The sequence below is a fragment of the Labrus mixtus genome, chromosome 9 (assembly GCF_963584025.1).
Source record: "Labrus mixtus chromosome 9, fLabMix1.1, whole genome shotgun sequence".
Taxonomy (NCBI): domain Eukaryota; kingdom Metazoa; phylum Chordata; class Actinopteri; order Labriformes; family Labridae; genus Labrus; species Labrus mixtus.
Genome location: NC_083620.1, coordinates 12989639 through 13007213, shown reverse-complemented (window position 1 = coordinate 13007213; position 17575 = coordinate 12989639). Strand labels below are relative to the sequence as shown.

General features: G+C 40.6%; 1 protein-coding gene across 2 annotated transcripts in view; it reads right to left on the bottom strand.

Moving 5' to 3' along the window:
- Positions 1-8247: 8247 nt before the first annotated feature.
- The window catches only part of hip1 (huntingtin interacting protein 1), a 44319-nt gene continuing 34991 nt past the window's right edge, over positions 8248-17575 (bottom strand). For both annotated transcript variants that reach the window (XM_061046331.1, XM_061046332.1), the window contains exons 20-31: positions 17460-17546; positions 16551-16658; positions 15482-15618; positions 15124-15234; positions 14849-14907; positions 13155-13248; positions 12471-12571; positions 12111-12216; positions 11890-12013; positions 11721-11782; positions 10957-11074; positions 8248-10868 (exon numbers count right to left, since the gene is read on the bottom strand). In XM_061046331.1, the coding sequence (XP_060902314.1) occupies positions 10858-10868; positions 10957-11074; positions 11721-11782; positions 11890-12013; positions 12111-12216; positions 12471-12571; positions 13155-13248; positions 14849-14907; positions 15124-15234; positions 15482-15618; positions 16551-16658; positions 17460-17546 (1118 nt within the window). In that variant the 3' untranslated portion in view covers positions 8248-10857. The remainder of the gene's footprint in view (positions 10869-10956; positions 11075-11720; positions 11783-11889; positions 12014-12110; positions 12217-12470; positions 12572-13154; positions 13249-14848; positions 14908-15123; positions 15235-15481; positions 15619-16550; positions 16659-17459; positions 17547-17575) is intronic.

Below are 17575 nucleotides of genomic sequence, written 5' to 3'. Positions count from 1 at the left end.
TGAAGACATGTTTGATCGTGTGTGTGTGCGTAGGAGGGTTATGTGAGGGTGGTGTTAGAGTCACACCTGTTAGTCATACGTTAATCAGGCTTCTCGTCATGCTTATTTTGCTCCCCTACCACCAAGTTCTCCCTGCTCCTCTCCATAAGTCCCACTCCTGTTTGATCACATATCTTACTTTTCTTTCTTTCCTCCCTTTCATTACAGTAATCATCGTTCATCCCTCTGTCTCCTCCCATGTTCTCTGTCCTCCTCTGTCTCTCCCTGTAGTGTTGTTTTCAGTGATCCTCCTGGGCTGATTTCTCTCTCTGTCCGACTTGGCTGGCTCACTCCAAATCTCACTGCAGCAGATGGTGTCATGTTTGCATTGGGCAAGGTCTCCTAGCAACCCCTTCTCTCTCATTCCCTCCTTCGCTCTCTCTCTCTGGTTCCTAAATCGAAGCAGTGGAGGCGTTGGTGTCATGCACTGTCTGGGTCCGCCATGCCCACCCCTCCTGTGTCTCTTTCATTGACCTGACCGCCTCTCTGTGTTGTTGTTTATGTTTGCATCTGTGCCTCTGTCTCTCCCCGGGATGCAGAAGTAGGGCAGGGGCTGGCAGTCTGGATTACTATACATGTGTTATGATTAAATTTGATGTGAAAATGGACAGAGTAGGACAACCAATTTGATTCCTAACCCTACGTGACCTAGATTTGAACAGATGTTCACATAACATATGTTTGGTGGATGCTAACATCGGCGTTATTTGGGATTTAAAGAAATTGTACCCACATTCATAGTATTTCTAGATAAAACTTGCACATTTCTGGTATATATATATTTAATCATTCAGGGATCTAGAATTTAAAAATGCTGTCATCATCCTGTGACGCTTTCTGTAAAAGATACAGCATCAGGTCTGCATGTAGACTCATGCGACCCTGTAAATACAGCCTGCCAGGATACAACATACCCACAGACAAAACACAGACATACACATAGACACATACTGCTCTTTACAAAGACAGGAGGGCAAACAAGGACTTGTATCCTAACATGACATTTTCTCTTGTGCTTTCATGCCACCTCGGGCCTGCGGACACACTCACACACATAATGGTTTCAGCATAGGCAACAGCTTTAAATATACTTCTAGTACTCTCCACTTTGTAATTTTTTCTCAGAGTTTTTTTTTTTTCAGTATGTTTTTTCTTATGCAAGGGCATAGGGGCACCCATAGCAGATAAAAGCAAACAATGTATGTTCATTATATTAACAAATACAGTCTGTACAGCAAGAAAACTAAATCTATTCTTAATGTGTTTATTGAGAAAATACATCAAAGTATATAAGTAATTAAAATTGCCCAGTTTGCTTTCTAACAAGACAAGTGTTTCTTTTGTTTGACCATATCAACTTACATAATGAATCCAAGCCAAGGCAGTGGCATGCCAGCTTAGCCTAGCATAAAAGCCTAGCGTAAAAAAATATGTGTGACCGCCAGCTCCAAAGCTCACTTATAACAAATGACAACTAATCATTTGTTTAATAACCTAACAAAAATTTTTTAAGATATTTCAGGGAGTTAGATGCCACAGTCTTTTTGGCCTGGCCTACACAGGTTGACAAGAGAACAGACAAATGTAGGTTGTAGACTTCAGTTTGTGTTCAGAATAAACAAAAGAGATTTCAAGTTTTTATTAGCTAGCTTCAAATGTCCCGACAGGCGATTTTTGTCTGTTGTATTTGGACCTAGCTAGGCTAGCAATTTGTCTATTTTCAGTCTCTATGCTAAACTAAGCTAAGCTAAGAACAAGGTGTTGAAATTTAAACTCCTCACCTATATATAAGTATTCTTTTGAACTGTTCTTGCCTTTATTGTTTGAGCAGCTCTTAGTCCTCACAAATACAGATGTTCAGCAGCACACTCACACAGAAGCCTCTGGAGTCTCTAATGGCTCACAGAGCTATCATCCATCTCTCTCACACACACACACACACACACACACACACACACACACACACACACACACACACACACACACACACACACACACACACAAAGAAAAACCACTGCCGCAACTTCCTAGTATTGCTATTGGAAAATAAACACAAAACACACGGCAGCCAAATGCTGCTGTTTCTGATTAATTACTTTAATTTACTTTTCCAGCTGCATCACAGACACAACACAAACACTTCATCTCTCTCTCTCTAATGTCTGTTGACTTGTGAAGCAAAAAAACAACAACTCGCTGATTCACAAAATGCTGAATATAGTTTTTCGTGTGTTTTCAGTAAACACTATTGTCCCACCTCTAAAAGCTTCTGATGTAGTGATGAAGTGGCACCAGATATTGATGATCAATAGGCAGTCACGGAGCGTCCCTGGTTGGTTGTCTGCCTCAGGTTCTGAAAGCTGTCTTTGTGGCTCCTTCTTGCATTTGAGGCAAATCATTGGTCTGGGAGGGGGAGCAAAGTGCTTGTTTGTTTACTCGGGTAGATGTGCCCATGGTCCTAAGCAAAGAGGGCAAGGCCTTTTTCCTCATCCTGTGACCTCGTATCTGCATCAGGCACTCAAAAGCAGGCTGGAGCTGAGGCCGGCCTCGCTGGACAACAATGTGCAAGGCAAGCACAAAAAAATAAATCAAAGGGCTTTAGTGAGGGCGGCCCGAGTGATGATACTTTGACTGGCACTGCTTTTCAGTTAAATTCTTCCATTAACACAAGGTGCTTTCAGATGCTCTTACAATACAAGTGTTAGTCCTTTCAGGTATCCATTACAGCCTGAATTCCTCTGTATTTCATCACAATTATTTTTACAACAGCCAGGCTCAGAATAGAAAATAGGTCACGGTTTCCTACTCCATCAGGGTTTTTTTTAAGTCTTTATATCATCATTAACAAATTAAGAGCTCTCCTCCACCCAATAATGTCTATTGTCGATATCAGCCCTTGTATGACTTTTAGCCTATTATCAGCACTTTGGTACAGTGAGTGAAGAGGTACTCGGGTTTGTTTTGCTTTAGATAAAGCAGAAATAGGCTACATCACTCTGTTACAAGTAAAGGCCCTGCTTTGAAAATATGAAAGTTGCATCAAAGGAAATCAAAGGAATGCAAAGTACTAAGAACAACATAGATGTCTTTAAATCATGAAATATAATTAATATATTCACATTTTAAATTCTTAATCTTGATATCAAAAATACAATGGTAATGCAAATCTTAAGATTAAGATCTTAAGAATGGGAAATGCACAATATGAGCACGCTCTTTGTGCAATCTGAAGAAAAGTCTCTAAATACTACCAAAAATCTCCTAAAAGAGCTTAAATGGGAATGATTCATTTTCTTTTAGTTTTCTATTCAGTGTGTTTTATGTTGTTGTAGTTTTTGTGGTTATGGTGCTGTATATTTTGTTTTGGTCATGACTGAGGGGTCTGCTGACAAACTATGTATCATTAAACTAATACATTTAAAAATGTCACCGGTTAACCTCAGAACTACACCAGTCTCTGTTTAATCTAATTCAAAGGTTTTAAATCAATTTTGAATCATATCAGCTGAGATATTCAAAGTAATAGTTTATCTGATAACAGTACAGCGACGTGTTCATTTGTTTCAATCTACGGACATACAGTAAATAAATACTGATCTTTATCAGTAACTGTTTGTTTCAGCATGTTCGATGTTGACACGTTCAATGAGCAGAGAGGACTTTAAAGTTGAAGATTGCTCTAAAGTTACATTTTTAATGCAGGAAACACACATTGTGCCCGTTATACACGTGGGAAACTGTCTTTGATGGATTAAGAGGTAAATTAAGAATAAACAAATGTATTAATAAACTTGAATTGTAAAACTGAAAGAGACATCTGTATATGTTGGATTTCTGTGTAAGAAAAGGATCATAATTCACTCCCTGCTCAGCTTATTGTAGATATATTTCTTTCCACACTTGGAGTCAGGCTGTACCTGAACCTGCTGATTTATAGTATCATATATATAAGGCTGGCTGGCCCCTGCTGGATCCTGTGTGTATTTGAGAGCAGAGGGGAGACAAACACAGACACTCTGCTGCTGCCAGGAGACCTGCTGTAAGGCGCCTAGCTCAGGACTGCAGAGACTATAAATAGCTCCGCTCAGTGTTTCTCATAGGCACCACCCACCACATTACCCATGTGGCAGCACAGCAGCACAGAGCAAAACAACACAGCAGCACTGCAATCTGTGCAACATTTAGATTAGATCACAGACATCGTGCTCACTGCTGAACGAAGACATGAAGTGATACGGAGACGCTGACAGAAGAAGAGAAACACTGTTTTTAAGGGAGAGCTGTGAAGATCAGGAGCTTGTTTTCAAAGACATCTTCTGCTCTGGAGAGTTACAGCAATATGTATTCTCTTAGTTTCATCCCATTTGAGTTAAAAGCTGTCCAACAATGATCATTAATCTGAAGTGTAAAACTCTTTAAACTGTCACATGGGAAGCACATTAATAGATGTGTTTCCTGTAAAACATTTTTTGGACATAAACAATGTATATTCTGTTATTTGTCAATTTGGCTTAACTCATTTGTATTGATTATGATAATTGCTCAGTTTTCATGGTTAAATGTCATTCTATATGCCAAAGCAATTTTTAAATGTTCTGCTGGAGTGCAAAGTACGTTGCACTAAAACCAATCCTAACAAACCAAAACACACAAAATTCAACTTATGTTTATCAGACATGATAAAAAATACTGATAACACTGATGTAAGGCGTTGCTATTTATAAAACAAAAACAAAACTAGGAATATAAAAAGCAATGCCATCAAACATGTTATACTTCTGGATGGCTGGCAGTGAAAAAAACTTGACAACTAGATCACAGATTTGTCTGTTGAAACAAACATTTATTTAAACAGATGAATTGGCTCTCCTCACAGCCTTCTCAAAATGACACCTCAACCAGCCTGCTGATCTCACAGACATTAAATACTATGTTACCTCTCCTCTTAGGCCAATCAGAGAGGAGCTCTAATCGGCGCCAGATTGACTCCAGGTGTAATCAATCTCACCTCCCCTGGAGTGAATGAGACTCAAGCAGCAGAATTAAACAAAGGACAAAAATACCAAACTTCCCTTCTTAAGTCCAAACATATCAAAGATATATAAAAGGTAAACATTGAGTTTTCTGTAACTTTAATTAGTTCAAAGTATCATCACTCGGGCCGCCCTCACTAAAGCCCTTTGATTTATTTTTTTGTGCTTGCCTTGCACATTGTTGTCCAGCGAGGCCGGCCTCAGCTCCAGCCTGCTTTTGAGTGCCTGATGCAGATACGAGGTCACAGGATGAGGAAAAAGGCCTTGCCCTCTTTGCTTAGGACCATGGGCACATCTACCCGAGTAAACAAACAAGCACTTTGCTCCCCCTCCCAGACCAATGATTTGCCTAATACAAGAAGGAGCCACAAAGACAGCTTTCAGAACCTGAGGCAGACAACCAACCAGGGACGCTCCGTGACTGCCTATCGATCATCAATATCTGGTGCCACTTCATCACTACATCAGAAGCTTTTAGAGGTGGGAAAATAGTGTTTACTGAAAACACACGAAAAACTATATTCAGCATTTTGTGAATCAGCGAGTTGTTGTTTTTTTGCTTCACAAGTCAACAGACATTAGAGAGAGAGAGATGAAGTGTTTGTGTTGTGTCTGTGATGCAGCTGGAAAAGTAAATTAAAGTAATTAATCAGAAACAGCAGCATTTGGCTGCCGTGTGTTTTGTGTTTATTTTCCAATAGTGTGTGTGTGTGTGTGTGTGTGTGTGTGTGTGTGTGTGTGTGTGTGTGTGTGTGTGTGTGTGTGTGTGTGTGTGTGTGTGTGTGTGTGTGTGTGTGTGTGTGTGTGTGTGTGTGTGTGTGTGTGTGTGTGTGTGTGTGTGTGAGTGTGTGTGTGTGTGTGTTTCATTAATGGTCCACATGCTTTTTGTCAAACTGCAGCAGTAATCAACTTTCCTTAAGCAGCTAATAAAGTCATATTGAGGCAAGTAGCTAGAAATAAGGTATTTGGAAAAATATGATATATTAATATAAAAGAGTGAGTTTTAATTCAATTCTGAAGTTAAAATAGCCTACATATAGGACAAGTGATGCTCATTCCCAACTCTCTATTCCTAGTTTGAATATGTTGTTGTTGAGGAAGATGAAATAAAACATTCAATACTACAGATTTGTACTCAATTTAAGATTAACAAAATAACAAGTAAACAGACTTCTGTCAATAAAATTAAAAAAGAAAGTAACAACAAAAGTAGTATCCCCTCATCTCTCCCCCTCCCTGGGACACGACTTCATGTCACTTCAAAGTCGGCCATCAGTGTTGTTTAGTTGTCAGTTATTGAGTTTCAGCGTATTCAATGTATTTTTCATTTTGAGTTTCCTCTTGGGGAGTTTTGCACGGCCCTTGTTCCAACATGAATTAAAACAGCTGTGAGAGTTTCTAGAAGGGAAGCTGGGAGAGCATCTTTCCGTTTGTGTTGATTTTGTCAATCCCTGTGGACAAAGCTGTACCTCGTATCTCTCTGCTGATCTTATCCTGTGTATGCATACGAAGCTTTTTAAATAACTCGTCCTGCTTTCTCTTAACTGTGCCTCACTCACTGGAATTATTTTCCGTGGAAATTGACTGCATGTTGTAAACCCCCTCGTCAAACACCATTTTAATGTATGAAAAGGAGCCTTACATTCTGGAGATAGCGTCATAAGAAAGTCATGTTCTCACGATAACGGCCTTAAACTAAATAAATGCACGTATGGCCATTCAAGGCCTCTGTAGTGCTGGGCCTTGTGTTTTGTTTCCACGTAATAAAATAAGACTTCCATTTGATCCCAGATAATTTGTCTTGAAGTGTTTTCCTTAAAGCTGACCGTGGTCTGAGGACGTTTATAAGCAGTAACTGAATTGACTCGGGAAAAGCCTCTGGATTAGGAAAGTTACATTAAATGTAAGCTCAAATGTCACATGTCACTACAGTCGCTACGATCACATGCCGAGCTCTCCAAAGCAAAAGTTCCTCAGCCTGTCAATGTTTATAAACGCTGTTATCTGACTGGATTTAGAAACCACAGATGGATTTTTGCAGCTTTGGACCAGGTCCTGCATGTTTGTGGTTCTGTCTGCTGGTTAACGAGGCACACCTGGTCTGTGTGTACCTGGCAGCAGGTGTGCCTCGTTAACTGTCATGGAGGGATACATTCCTGCAGAACACCTGTCCAGCCTTCAAACTGTTTATAGTAGAACAGCCGTAGTTTATCAACCAATATCAACAGAGGCTGATAATAACGTGGTGCCTTCAGGTGTAGATTTTATTTATTGTTACTACATCGTCAGAAGATGAGTGATTTCTTTAATCTCAGCTCAGTTGTTTCAGATTAAACCAATTCATTAAAGTCCTGCAGTGATTCGGGGGCAGCTGTGGCCCAGTTTGTAGAGTCGGTCGTCTCTCAATTGGAAGGTCAGGGGTTTGATCCCCAGCTCCTGCAGCAACATGTCCGAAGTATCGCTGGGCGAGACACTTAACCCGGAAATGCTTCATCTGCAGTGTATAAATGTGTATGAATGGGATGAGTTACTTATGAGGGTCACGTCACATAGCAACCTCTGCTGTCAGTGTGTGCATGGGTAGGTGTCTGAAGTCCATTTATTATTCGATCATATATGTGCGCAGCCTACTTTGTGTTGTAATTTACTCAGTCTTTTAGTTGAGATTTTTTTGTGCTAAATTGAATGCCAACAAAACACTCAAAATTGCATGACTCATTGCTTTTACTGGAAATCTACAGAAAGAAAAAAAATCAATTATGTGCATTAAGATTTCTGCTCTAATGTGGATGTCGATTATAGCCGCTGTAAAAGTTTTTGACTGAGCACAAACAAGCACCTAGTATTCTTCTCCTTTTAAAAAGTTTAAATGCAACGTGCGTTCATTTTCTGGGAACTCCTTTAAGCGTTTTTTTTTCTTTTCCTGTGAGCATTTCATCAGCACGTTAAGAGGCTTAATAGAACAGAGGCTAAAGCAATTTATCAATCGATGACTGTTATGTAAATTCCCCTTTTCAAAGATTATACTATGTGGAGGGAAATTAACAATACATGACTGCGTTCCCTACGAGATTGAGGATCTATAAATAACCTTTTTCCCCTCTCTCTAATTACGTTTCATGATTGATCTGCTTTGTTCGGCGTCGTAGAACAGAAAAACACCGCCAAGTCTGAGTCTGTTTTAACAAGTTGAAATATTTATTTCAAAAACTGAAAAAATAAAAACAAACCCACCAACATAGTTTTAGTATATCATACAAAGACATATTTCAATGTTGCTATGTGAGTATTTGTTTCTCTTTGACTACAGTGTGAGGCAGTTTGAAGGCTGGCTGAGCTGGTACGAATACAGACACAGACCCCAGAGAGAGAGAGAGAGAGAGAGAGAGGGAGAGAGAGAGAGAGAGAAAAGACACAAAGAGGAGAGATTAACAAAGACTATTCAGGCAAAAAAAATACATCCAAACATCACTCAAGGTGCTTTCAATTCATCTGCAAAGACACTTGAAATACTGTTAAGAAGCTTGATCCGTCCTTTTAGGTATTTCCCCAAGTTTTCTTTACCTCAACTTCAGTTTTGCCCAACCTCAAGAAATGATAGAATCGTCTAAAATCATTAGCAAACACAAAGACCTGCACACAGCAGAACTGCAAATAATACCTGCTGTTTGTTTGAGCCTGTTTGGAGTAGCACATGGGCAAAGTTCTGATTGATCAAACACATTTCTCATTTCTCTCTGACACACTCACCTGCTGCTCAAGGAATTGTACGCAAACACTATTAGACCAGCGTCTGTTAAATAAACCAGTGTCACTACTTTTTACGATACACATAGCTGAGGCGGAGCATCTAAACAGAGTGTGCTAAGCCACAGAGAGAGACGGAAAAATCCTCATCACTGAGTCGAGTGTTAAACAGAAGACAGAAGAAATAAGGTGACAGGGTTGAAAACAGAGGCCGACGTCGTCCAAAGGCATGATCAGCCTTCTCAGAGTCCACTGGCTGCAGGCTGAGAGTCCTTTCATCAGTCTCGCTAAGAACATTGGTTTAACACCAACCTCTTATAGAAGCAAAGGTTCTTATATTAGTTACATGTAGCTTTAATGTGCACCATTTTCATCCCTAATTCAATTGAACTGAATTTTGTATTTAAAGAGATGAGAAGTGATGCTTTTAGATGAAACCAGAGATGACTTCCAACAATAAAAGGCCTTTAGTTTATTTACACAGCTACTTGGTCTTGAGGAAGCATTTGAAAACACTGCAGTCTGTGTACTGCATACTTCAGAGTTCACTGTGGTCCAATGAAGGATTGAGCAAACAAACATCGGTCCTGCAGGGTTATTTGAAGAGGCAGGATCATGTGGAACACTCGATAAATCTAAAGATAAAAAGCTTTGTGCAGCCCCAAACTTCCCAAAAGTAACATTCCGGTTTGACTCAAAAACATTTAAGGACTTCCTTTTGGAGCAAAGTGGTGTTGCGCTTTCATTACGTGACCGAATGCCAGCTCCAAATCCAAAGCTGCGGCCGCTTGTGTGTCAGATTTGTTGTAGTGCTGCTGGACCACTGACATTAAAAAAAATCAAAAGAATTACAGATGACGATGTAAAAGCTTATTTTACAACTTTTGCTATTCCTGCCAGACTTGAGCTGTTGTTGCTAAAAGGACAAATACCCAACCACCAAAGTGTTGTTCCTTTTTTCTATATAAAAACACTCTCAACCAATTCAAAAGAAAATGGACCAAAAATGACCCCCTGTCATCATGTCTGGGCCCTCTCATCAGAATCCTCCCATGATGCACCGCTACCTCTGTCGATGTAGCATGAGGTAGATGCTCGTCTTACAGCTCACGAGGAGAAGAATTAAAAAAAAAAAAAAACGGTGCCACTTTCCTGTTCTGAAACTGCCCTTTTAAGAGTTTCCATGTGAGTGTCTGTTAAAAATTAGCACAAAAAAAATACCACAAAAAAAACCAAAAGAACTGGGGTTCAGCTTGAGTTAACAGTCACAGTCGGTACAAACGGTGAAGAGGTGAAAGGCAGAAAGTCCAGTGAACCAGCCGGTGAAGCGAGTGTGGACTTAACACGGTGAAAACTCACAGTGAAGAAAGAGGAAGAAACTACGAAACTGCACTGACACATGAAGAGCAGCTTTGTAAGCTCACAACTTGTTACAAAACACTGCATGCATGCCATCTATGTAACACAGAGACATGGTTTTTTTGAGGCCGGGGTAGGGCAGCAACAGTCTCCGATCCCTCCTCTCTGTATTCCTGCTGAGAGCTAGGCCCTTGTGCAGTGCATCCTGGGATGTCTTGAGTAGAACTTGTGCTTGCAGCGTTTCTGCTGCGACTCCTGGATGGAGTAGAGTCATCCAAAACGGGGAAGGAAATGGCAATAAATACTTGATAGAATAGATCCATTTTGATTTGATTCTTTTCTTTACACCAACTCAGTCCTGTGGGGGGTGGCAGGTGGGGGGGGGAGGGGGGGTTTGAAGCTGTGAAGTCTGGGTGTTTTTTTTTTTAAATCATTACATCCATTTGTTCTTCCCTTTCGATGCCCCTCCTCTGTCACTGAGCCCTTGGTGCCATCCTCAATGGAAGCATTGGGACATGGGTGGAGAAGCAGGTAATAGAAAAGAAGCACCTTTGAATTTGGCTTAGATGAACAGAAAACAGAGAAGAAGAAAAAAAAAGGGAGAAAAAGGACTGAAGAGTGTGTGTATAAATAGAAGGAGGCCGAGAGAAGAGGAGGGGGGTGACAGGGGATGTAGGCCTCAACCTGTGCCTGTGGAGAAAAGAGGAGACAAACTTATTTCAGTCTGTGTTGCTATAAGGAGTATGTTTATTGTAAAGAACTTTTCCTCTGTCCTCACCCTCTTGTTCCTCCCCCCAGCCCTCTGCAACCCCGGCCAGCTCGTAATGTTTCTTCCTCAGCTCGCCAAGACGCTCTCGCTCCTTCTGCAGACGAGTCTCCAGCTCCAGGACCAGAACCTTAGACAACATACACACACTCCTCATTTCCCACTCGCAAAGCATGGAAAACCTAAAACTCTGAACAGATCTTTATTTACACGAGTTATGCACAGGAAACTGTCTGATGGAAAGAGACTGGAGAAGAGCAAACTACCACACAAAGACATTTTTTTCACTTAAAGCTTTGCAGAGTGCCTAGAGTTTTAAACAGCAGCTGCTACAGAGGGTTTTAAAACTGCTAATGCTAACATCGTTAGATTCAAGCTTCAGATAATAAACAAAGTCAGACTGAGCAGTGGTAAACTAAATTCGTTTTGGTCATAGTGTTTTCTCTAACTCCCCAGTTCTAATCAGCCTTCACATAAAGTTTTTTAGTTTGGACTTCTAAAAATAAACGTCAAGAAGAAGCACTCTGTGCGTTCAAACAAAGGGCCGTGTGTGCGCAGGTCCAGAGCTTTCCATGTTTTTCTTTCAGTGTCGTGAAAGAGCTCAACAACACACAGTGAAGAGTTTGTGCACATCTGAAATATGATCTCTCAAAGAATGAAAAACAACAAACCTCCAGAAGCTCAACCTGCATTCTATGAATCCTGACACAGCATGAAATAACTCACTGCTTAATTAAGTTATTGTCCGATCATTTCATCTATGTTCTGCTGCTTACCTGTGCATCCATCTCCTGTCGTTTGATCTGGGTCAGTGTCATACTGGAAAAGTCCATCGTATCTGCACAGGAACAACAAATGATGATGTTAAAACACCGCCTGTGTTTCCACTGATACTGTGAACCTGCCGTCAGGTATTAAACCAAACAATCAGACTCTGCAGTTCACCTTTCTCTTCAATCTGAGACTTCCCAGACTTTGTGGAGGCTACGACAGCTGCAGTGGCCTGTGTTACACCGCGGGACGCCTGCTGCAGGCGCTGCAGGTTGCCACTGTCTTTGTCTGCTTTTACCTGGAGAAGAAGAAGAAGAAAAGCAGATCCTATTAAAATAATTGAAAGTGTATGAATGTAAAAACCCTGCATATTAAACTATGTAATGCATGCTCACCTTAGATGCAGCCACTAGCTGTGCTGTGCTGGCAGCTATTTCATGTGAACACACCATCAACTCCTCAAACTTCCCTTTGCCCTGCACCACCAGATCAGCGGCGTCTCTGAAATGACACATTGCAGAATAAAGCTAAGGGGAAGCACCTGATTTATGAGTGGACTTTATGCCTTAACCCTGAATTACAGTCTTGTTGTTGGTCTTTACTTATTTCCCTCTAAAGGTCACCTCTTTCACTCTTCACGACTATAAATGTACTCAGAGCGATCAAAATTGCTTGCAGCACACTTTCCCACTGCTATCTTTGTGGACATAAGCACTGTGTCTGAAAGAGCGACTCAGGGGAGGACTGATACTTACACCATGACCGTAGCGCCCCATCCCACTGCTTTGGAGGCAGAGATCAGGCCCTCAGTCCAGCGGGAGTTCTTGGCATAAAACTCCTTCATGGAGGCTGCCCCCTGGTGGAGAAAAGAAGGAAATGTTCAAACGTTTGATTCTCAACACACTTTCAGAAGTCTGTTATGACAACAGGTACTGTAAAAACCATGAATCTGTGTGGTCAAATCATTTAAAATGTCTTCTACAGCTTCTAAGAGTATATTGTATTCTGTCTGACCAGCAGACTAAATCCCAAACTATAAAGTTTACTCTGATTTAAGACAAAGAAAACCAGCCAGTTCTCTAATGAGAGAAGGTGGAACCATCCACTAACAGCCTCGACACAGTATCATCTGGATCTTCACAATTAAGTAAAATCTAATACTAACTGGTTTTTTGGAATATATCAGAGACTGTATCATACTGTGATTAGTGCTTGTCTCATGCTCGGTTTTGCTGGGATTTTTTAATAAGCTGCACTTTCATTCTTTCATTTAGAAAATAAATAAATATTTTCAGCTGATAATTTATAAAATATCTAGACAACAAAAGGTCTAAGATAAAAAATAAATAAAAGTAGTGTGAGCAGAATACTTTAATGGACAGTGTGTACAAGTTAAACATAGCATAACAAAAAAGGAGATAAACTGCATCATAACTCACCCTGCCGCTCTCCACAATGTCCCTTTGCAGATTTTTGGAAGACACAACGAGCACTTTGATCGCTTGCATCAGCTCTGTGCAGGAGGCCAGAATCCTGCAGGGGGCGACAGAGCAAAGGACACAAACACTGACATGCTGTACATTTTAACAACTGCTGCTAAAAACCACCTCTCCAAGCGTAGAGGAGAAACAACAGTGGGATCAGTATCGAGGCTGAGTCAACTTTTACTAGTGTGTAAGGTATCTTTCAGCCTGACAAGGGTCAAAGGTCAGAACAGAAAAAAACATCTAGACTGGTTGGAAATAAGACTTGTTTTTACTTGATTGATAAACTGCTGACTTAAATTGCAATGAAGTTTTGAAGTTGCAGTGCCTGTTTGTTTTAATTTATCATCTTTTACAGAAGTGGTGCAGCTACTTGGAATATCAGCATTGATAAATTAATCAGTGGGAGAGATGAGAGTTAGAGGTGTTTCATTAGCTTGATTTGTGCACATGGAGAAGTATTATCCAGATGAATAAAACATATTTTTTCACTGATTGAAGTTTGAAAATAAAAGAAAATACAAACTGGAATATAAGATGTCATGCACCCTTAAATGAATAGGAGACAAAAGCAGCTGCATCAAATAATTAACCTACAGCTAATGTTCCCGTAGTCTCGGATGGTTTAGTCAAGATTTCTGTGCAGCCAACAAATCGCTGATGATTACAGTTTGAGAAACACAAGCTTTAAAAAGCTAATGAAATCTGCAGATGTATGAACTTTCTGAATCTTTAACTATTCAATACAAATAAACATCTTGAATGTAAAGTCTATAACTATAACTTTTAATATCAAAGCGACAGCACATTGGCGAATCTGAATACAGCTTTTCATTGATGCAGACAGACAAACTATGTGCAGCTCTGGCCTCGGACTTCTCACTTTGAGGCAGGCTGTGTGCCTGAACTGATAAATATTCTTTGCACATCGGCCCTCAGTGTGTGACCGTCTGCTATTGCCCTGAAATGTCATGTGAAACAATAACATAGCTGGAGGCTCGGCCTGCTGTATTTTTCCAGTACAGACGAATCAGTTCCTTAATCTTTAATAGTTCTTAGCTGCTTTCACTTCTCTCTGATCTTTAATCTCTCTGTTTTTTATGATCATTCTTTTTATTGATTTTCAAAGACAAAACAATATCAGCTCAGTGCACTATAACAAAGTATTTCCATTAGTTGATTTTGCCTTTATTGGATAGGACAGCTGAGAGGGACAGGGAACGTTGGTAGGAGAGAGTGAGGGACGACATGCAGTGCCGAGTCCCAACTTGAACCCACGGCCGCTGGGAGGACTTCAGCCTCTGCACATGGGGTGTGTGTCATAAACGCTAGGCTATCCAGTCTTTAATCTTAAGACAACTTCCTCCAGTGAAAGGTAGACAAATCATAATAAAGCGACAGGAAGAAGTTTGTTGGTGGGTCGACTGTATTTCTATTTTGGGAGATGAGATATTTATTTTCGGTTGATCTAGTTTTAATCTTCTCCTCCTTGATTTCATTTTGATGAAAGATTTTTTTAAGTTTTCCAGTTACATGAGTGTTTGAAGGACTTGTCCATCATATACAGAATAAGGGATGCCATGGAAAAAGTGATCCCAGCCTGTTCCCCTGCAGCTCCCAAACCCATCCTCCCCTTATCGGAGTTTTACCTCTCATTGACCTCCATCTTGACTCCTGTATCGACTGCTCGAGACTTGTTGAGCATTTCCTGTCGGGATCCACAGAGGCACAAAGGAGACATAAAAAAAAAAAAAAAAAGTTGCTTTGAAGTTAAGACAGCTGTGAAGTGAAACAGGGGGCAAAGTCTTCACAGCATTCAGAGTGGCTCTCACATACACAAATACAGAGCAAGTACTTTGAATCATGGACTTCTATTTGGTGGCAGCAGCTAGACACAAACAAATACACACACACACACACACACCTCTATCCTGGAAGCTGCCGATTCCACAGCAGCGGAAGTGGCAGCCATTTCCTGCTCCACGAGATCTCCCAGCTCCCCCTGCTGTAGCTCCAAACCTCGGGGACGCAGTTTCTGGACAAAGACACAAAAAGAGACGCGTCAGTAAGACAGCAAACAATATTCACATGCACACATTAAACAATCTAACTTAACATGGTTCATCCCATAACAACCCCTGTGCTGTTAGTTTCTACTCTTGTATGTGCATAATAAGAGGGAGAACAGTGTGTATATGAGGCACAGAATAAATGATAATACATTTGATTTGTGACAGACTTTTATTTGAAGTGAACATCAAAGTGCTACATAAGCAAGAAACCTCTGCAGTGGTCAGGATGGCCTCCAGCGCTGCCTTCAGCTTGCAGTCGTCTGCTGCCGCTATGCTGTCCTGCTGCTTCATGTGGCTGAGCAGATCCAGAGCTTCAGCCCCGCATGCCTTCACGCTCTCTGACAGGGCTGATGGCGACAAGGAGGATGCACATGTTATCTCCAAAATAACCGCCATTTCAATTCACAAACAGGCACTTCAAGAAAACCATCACAATCTGATATGTAAAAGCATTTGGAAGAGTCACAGGTATAATATCTAATGCTTTGATAACACTTTATTTTCTAATTCAATTCAACATGTCGCCAGCTGTAAACACTAATATTGTGTGCTAGTTGCTGCAGCTGCAGTTATAATTACAGTGACATCCCCTGAGGTAGAGCGTCAACACCCACTAACAGCCTCTCTGATGGGAGGAGGGAAACCAAAACTACCTCCACAGGACTGTATTCTTAGATGCAGGTCTGCAAGCTGATTTGCCTCGAACTGTACACATGCTATCAGATGTTGCATTCAAATATTCTTGTGAATAAATGCACTTTCCTCGATCTCCAGAGCTGCAGCTACATGAGGCTTCAGTCTGACCCAGTTGAAGCTCTAACATGTGTGAATTTTGTTTCAGTAATGACATATACATCTTTATATTTGGGCATATTCAGACTTGCACAGACTCCTAAAATCTCCCAAGAGACAAATCCTGTGGATAATACATGAAGTCAGAAGATCTAATTCTTCGGCACATGATCTGAAAAACATTGGTCTTTAACATGACATCTGTTTCATCTTAATGTGAATACTAGAGTCAGATGTCCAGATAAAGAGACTGCTAGATAGAACGTTGACAGCAATGTATAACCCAGCGAAATATAGACACAATCATTTGAACGTCCCCGGCACACCTTCTTGTACAAGTTACATTAAAGGTGGTATGACCGGCTAACAGACATGTCAGTACATGTACACGTTTTGGTCGACTCACTGGCTCACAGATTAATATGAGGAGAAGAGTGGAGAGTTCACTCACTCTTCATCTCTCTCTCTTTCACACACACATACTCACCATCAGCTTGCTCCACAGGCACCATGTGAGAGGTGGCACTACCCTGAACGATGGTGTCGCCCACCAGGTGGCCACACTGGGTCACCACTCGCACCAGCTCAGAAACAGCTAGAAGAACAAATGATTCCAAATCTTCAGTAAGTGTACCGTAATCCAGCACTTAACTCACGGCTCAGTCAATACAAACGCAGAGTGTGTTCAGAGCATTGACCATCTTGACATCACTAATAATGCAGCTGTTTTTAAGAAACATCTGCATTAATATTAATGTGGACTCAGGTTTCTAACTGGGATTCTTGTAATGTGAATATTTGAGAAAGGATAAAAGCTTGTTAGCTTGTAACCAGCTAGTAATAGCAAGCCATGCAGAGTATATCACCTTAAAAGCTACGTCAGGTCAGACTGAATCTGTAAGTCTGGAATTATCACTAAATAATTGTTTAAAAAAAAAAAAACAAGTAGAAACATAGATGCATGTCGAGTTGGTTTTAGCTCAATGTGAAAAAATGTTTATGTTAAAGAAACGTCTGGATAAGATATATTTTGAAAGATCTGTCAGGTGAAAGACCTGTGTGACAGTTGTTAAAGTATGGTTGGCTGAGGTGTGAGGACTTCAGTTTTAACTTTGAAATGAGGAGCTGCATGTATTCAAACTGAAACTTCAGCATGGATCAAGTTGGAATAAATGAATGAAGTGGAAACATGTCACTGTGTCAACTTGAGCTCCATTATTACTCTGAGGTTAAAAATGATTTGTATATTATTTATGATCACTCATTCATTAAAATGTTGAGATGAAAACGCAATAACACTTGAAAATGTTTTGAATTCTGTATTTGCTTACTGCATTACTTAGTTTCATAATTATACACAGTATGATCCTCACAGAGCTAAACTGAGGACTCTCACCTGTGTTGTCAGCTACAAAGCAATCTCTGGCAGAGTGCAGCCGCTCCATACAATCTATGGAGGCCTGACATCTGGATGCAAGGTAGTCTGTGGAAATGAAAAAAAACAAGTCTTTA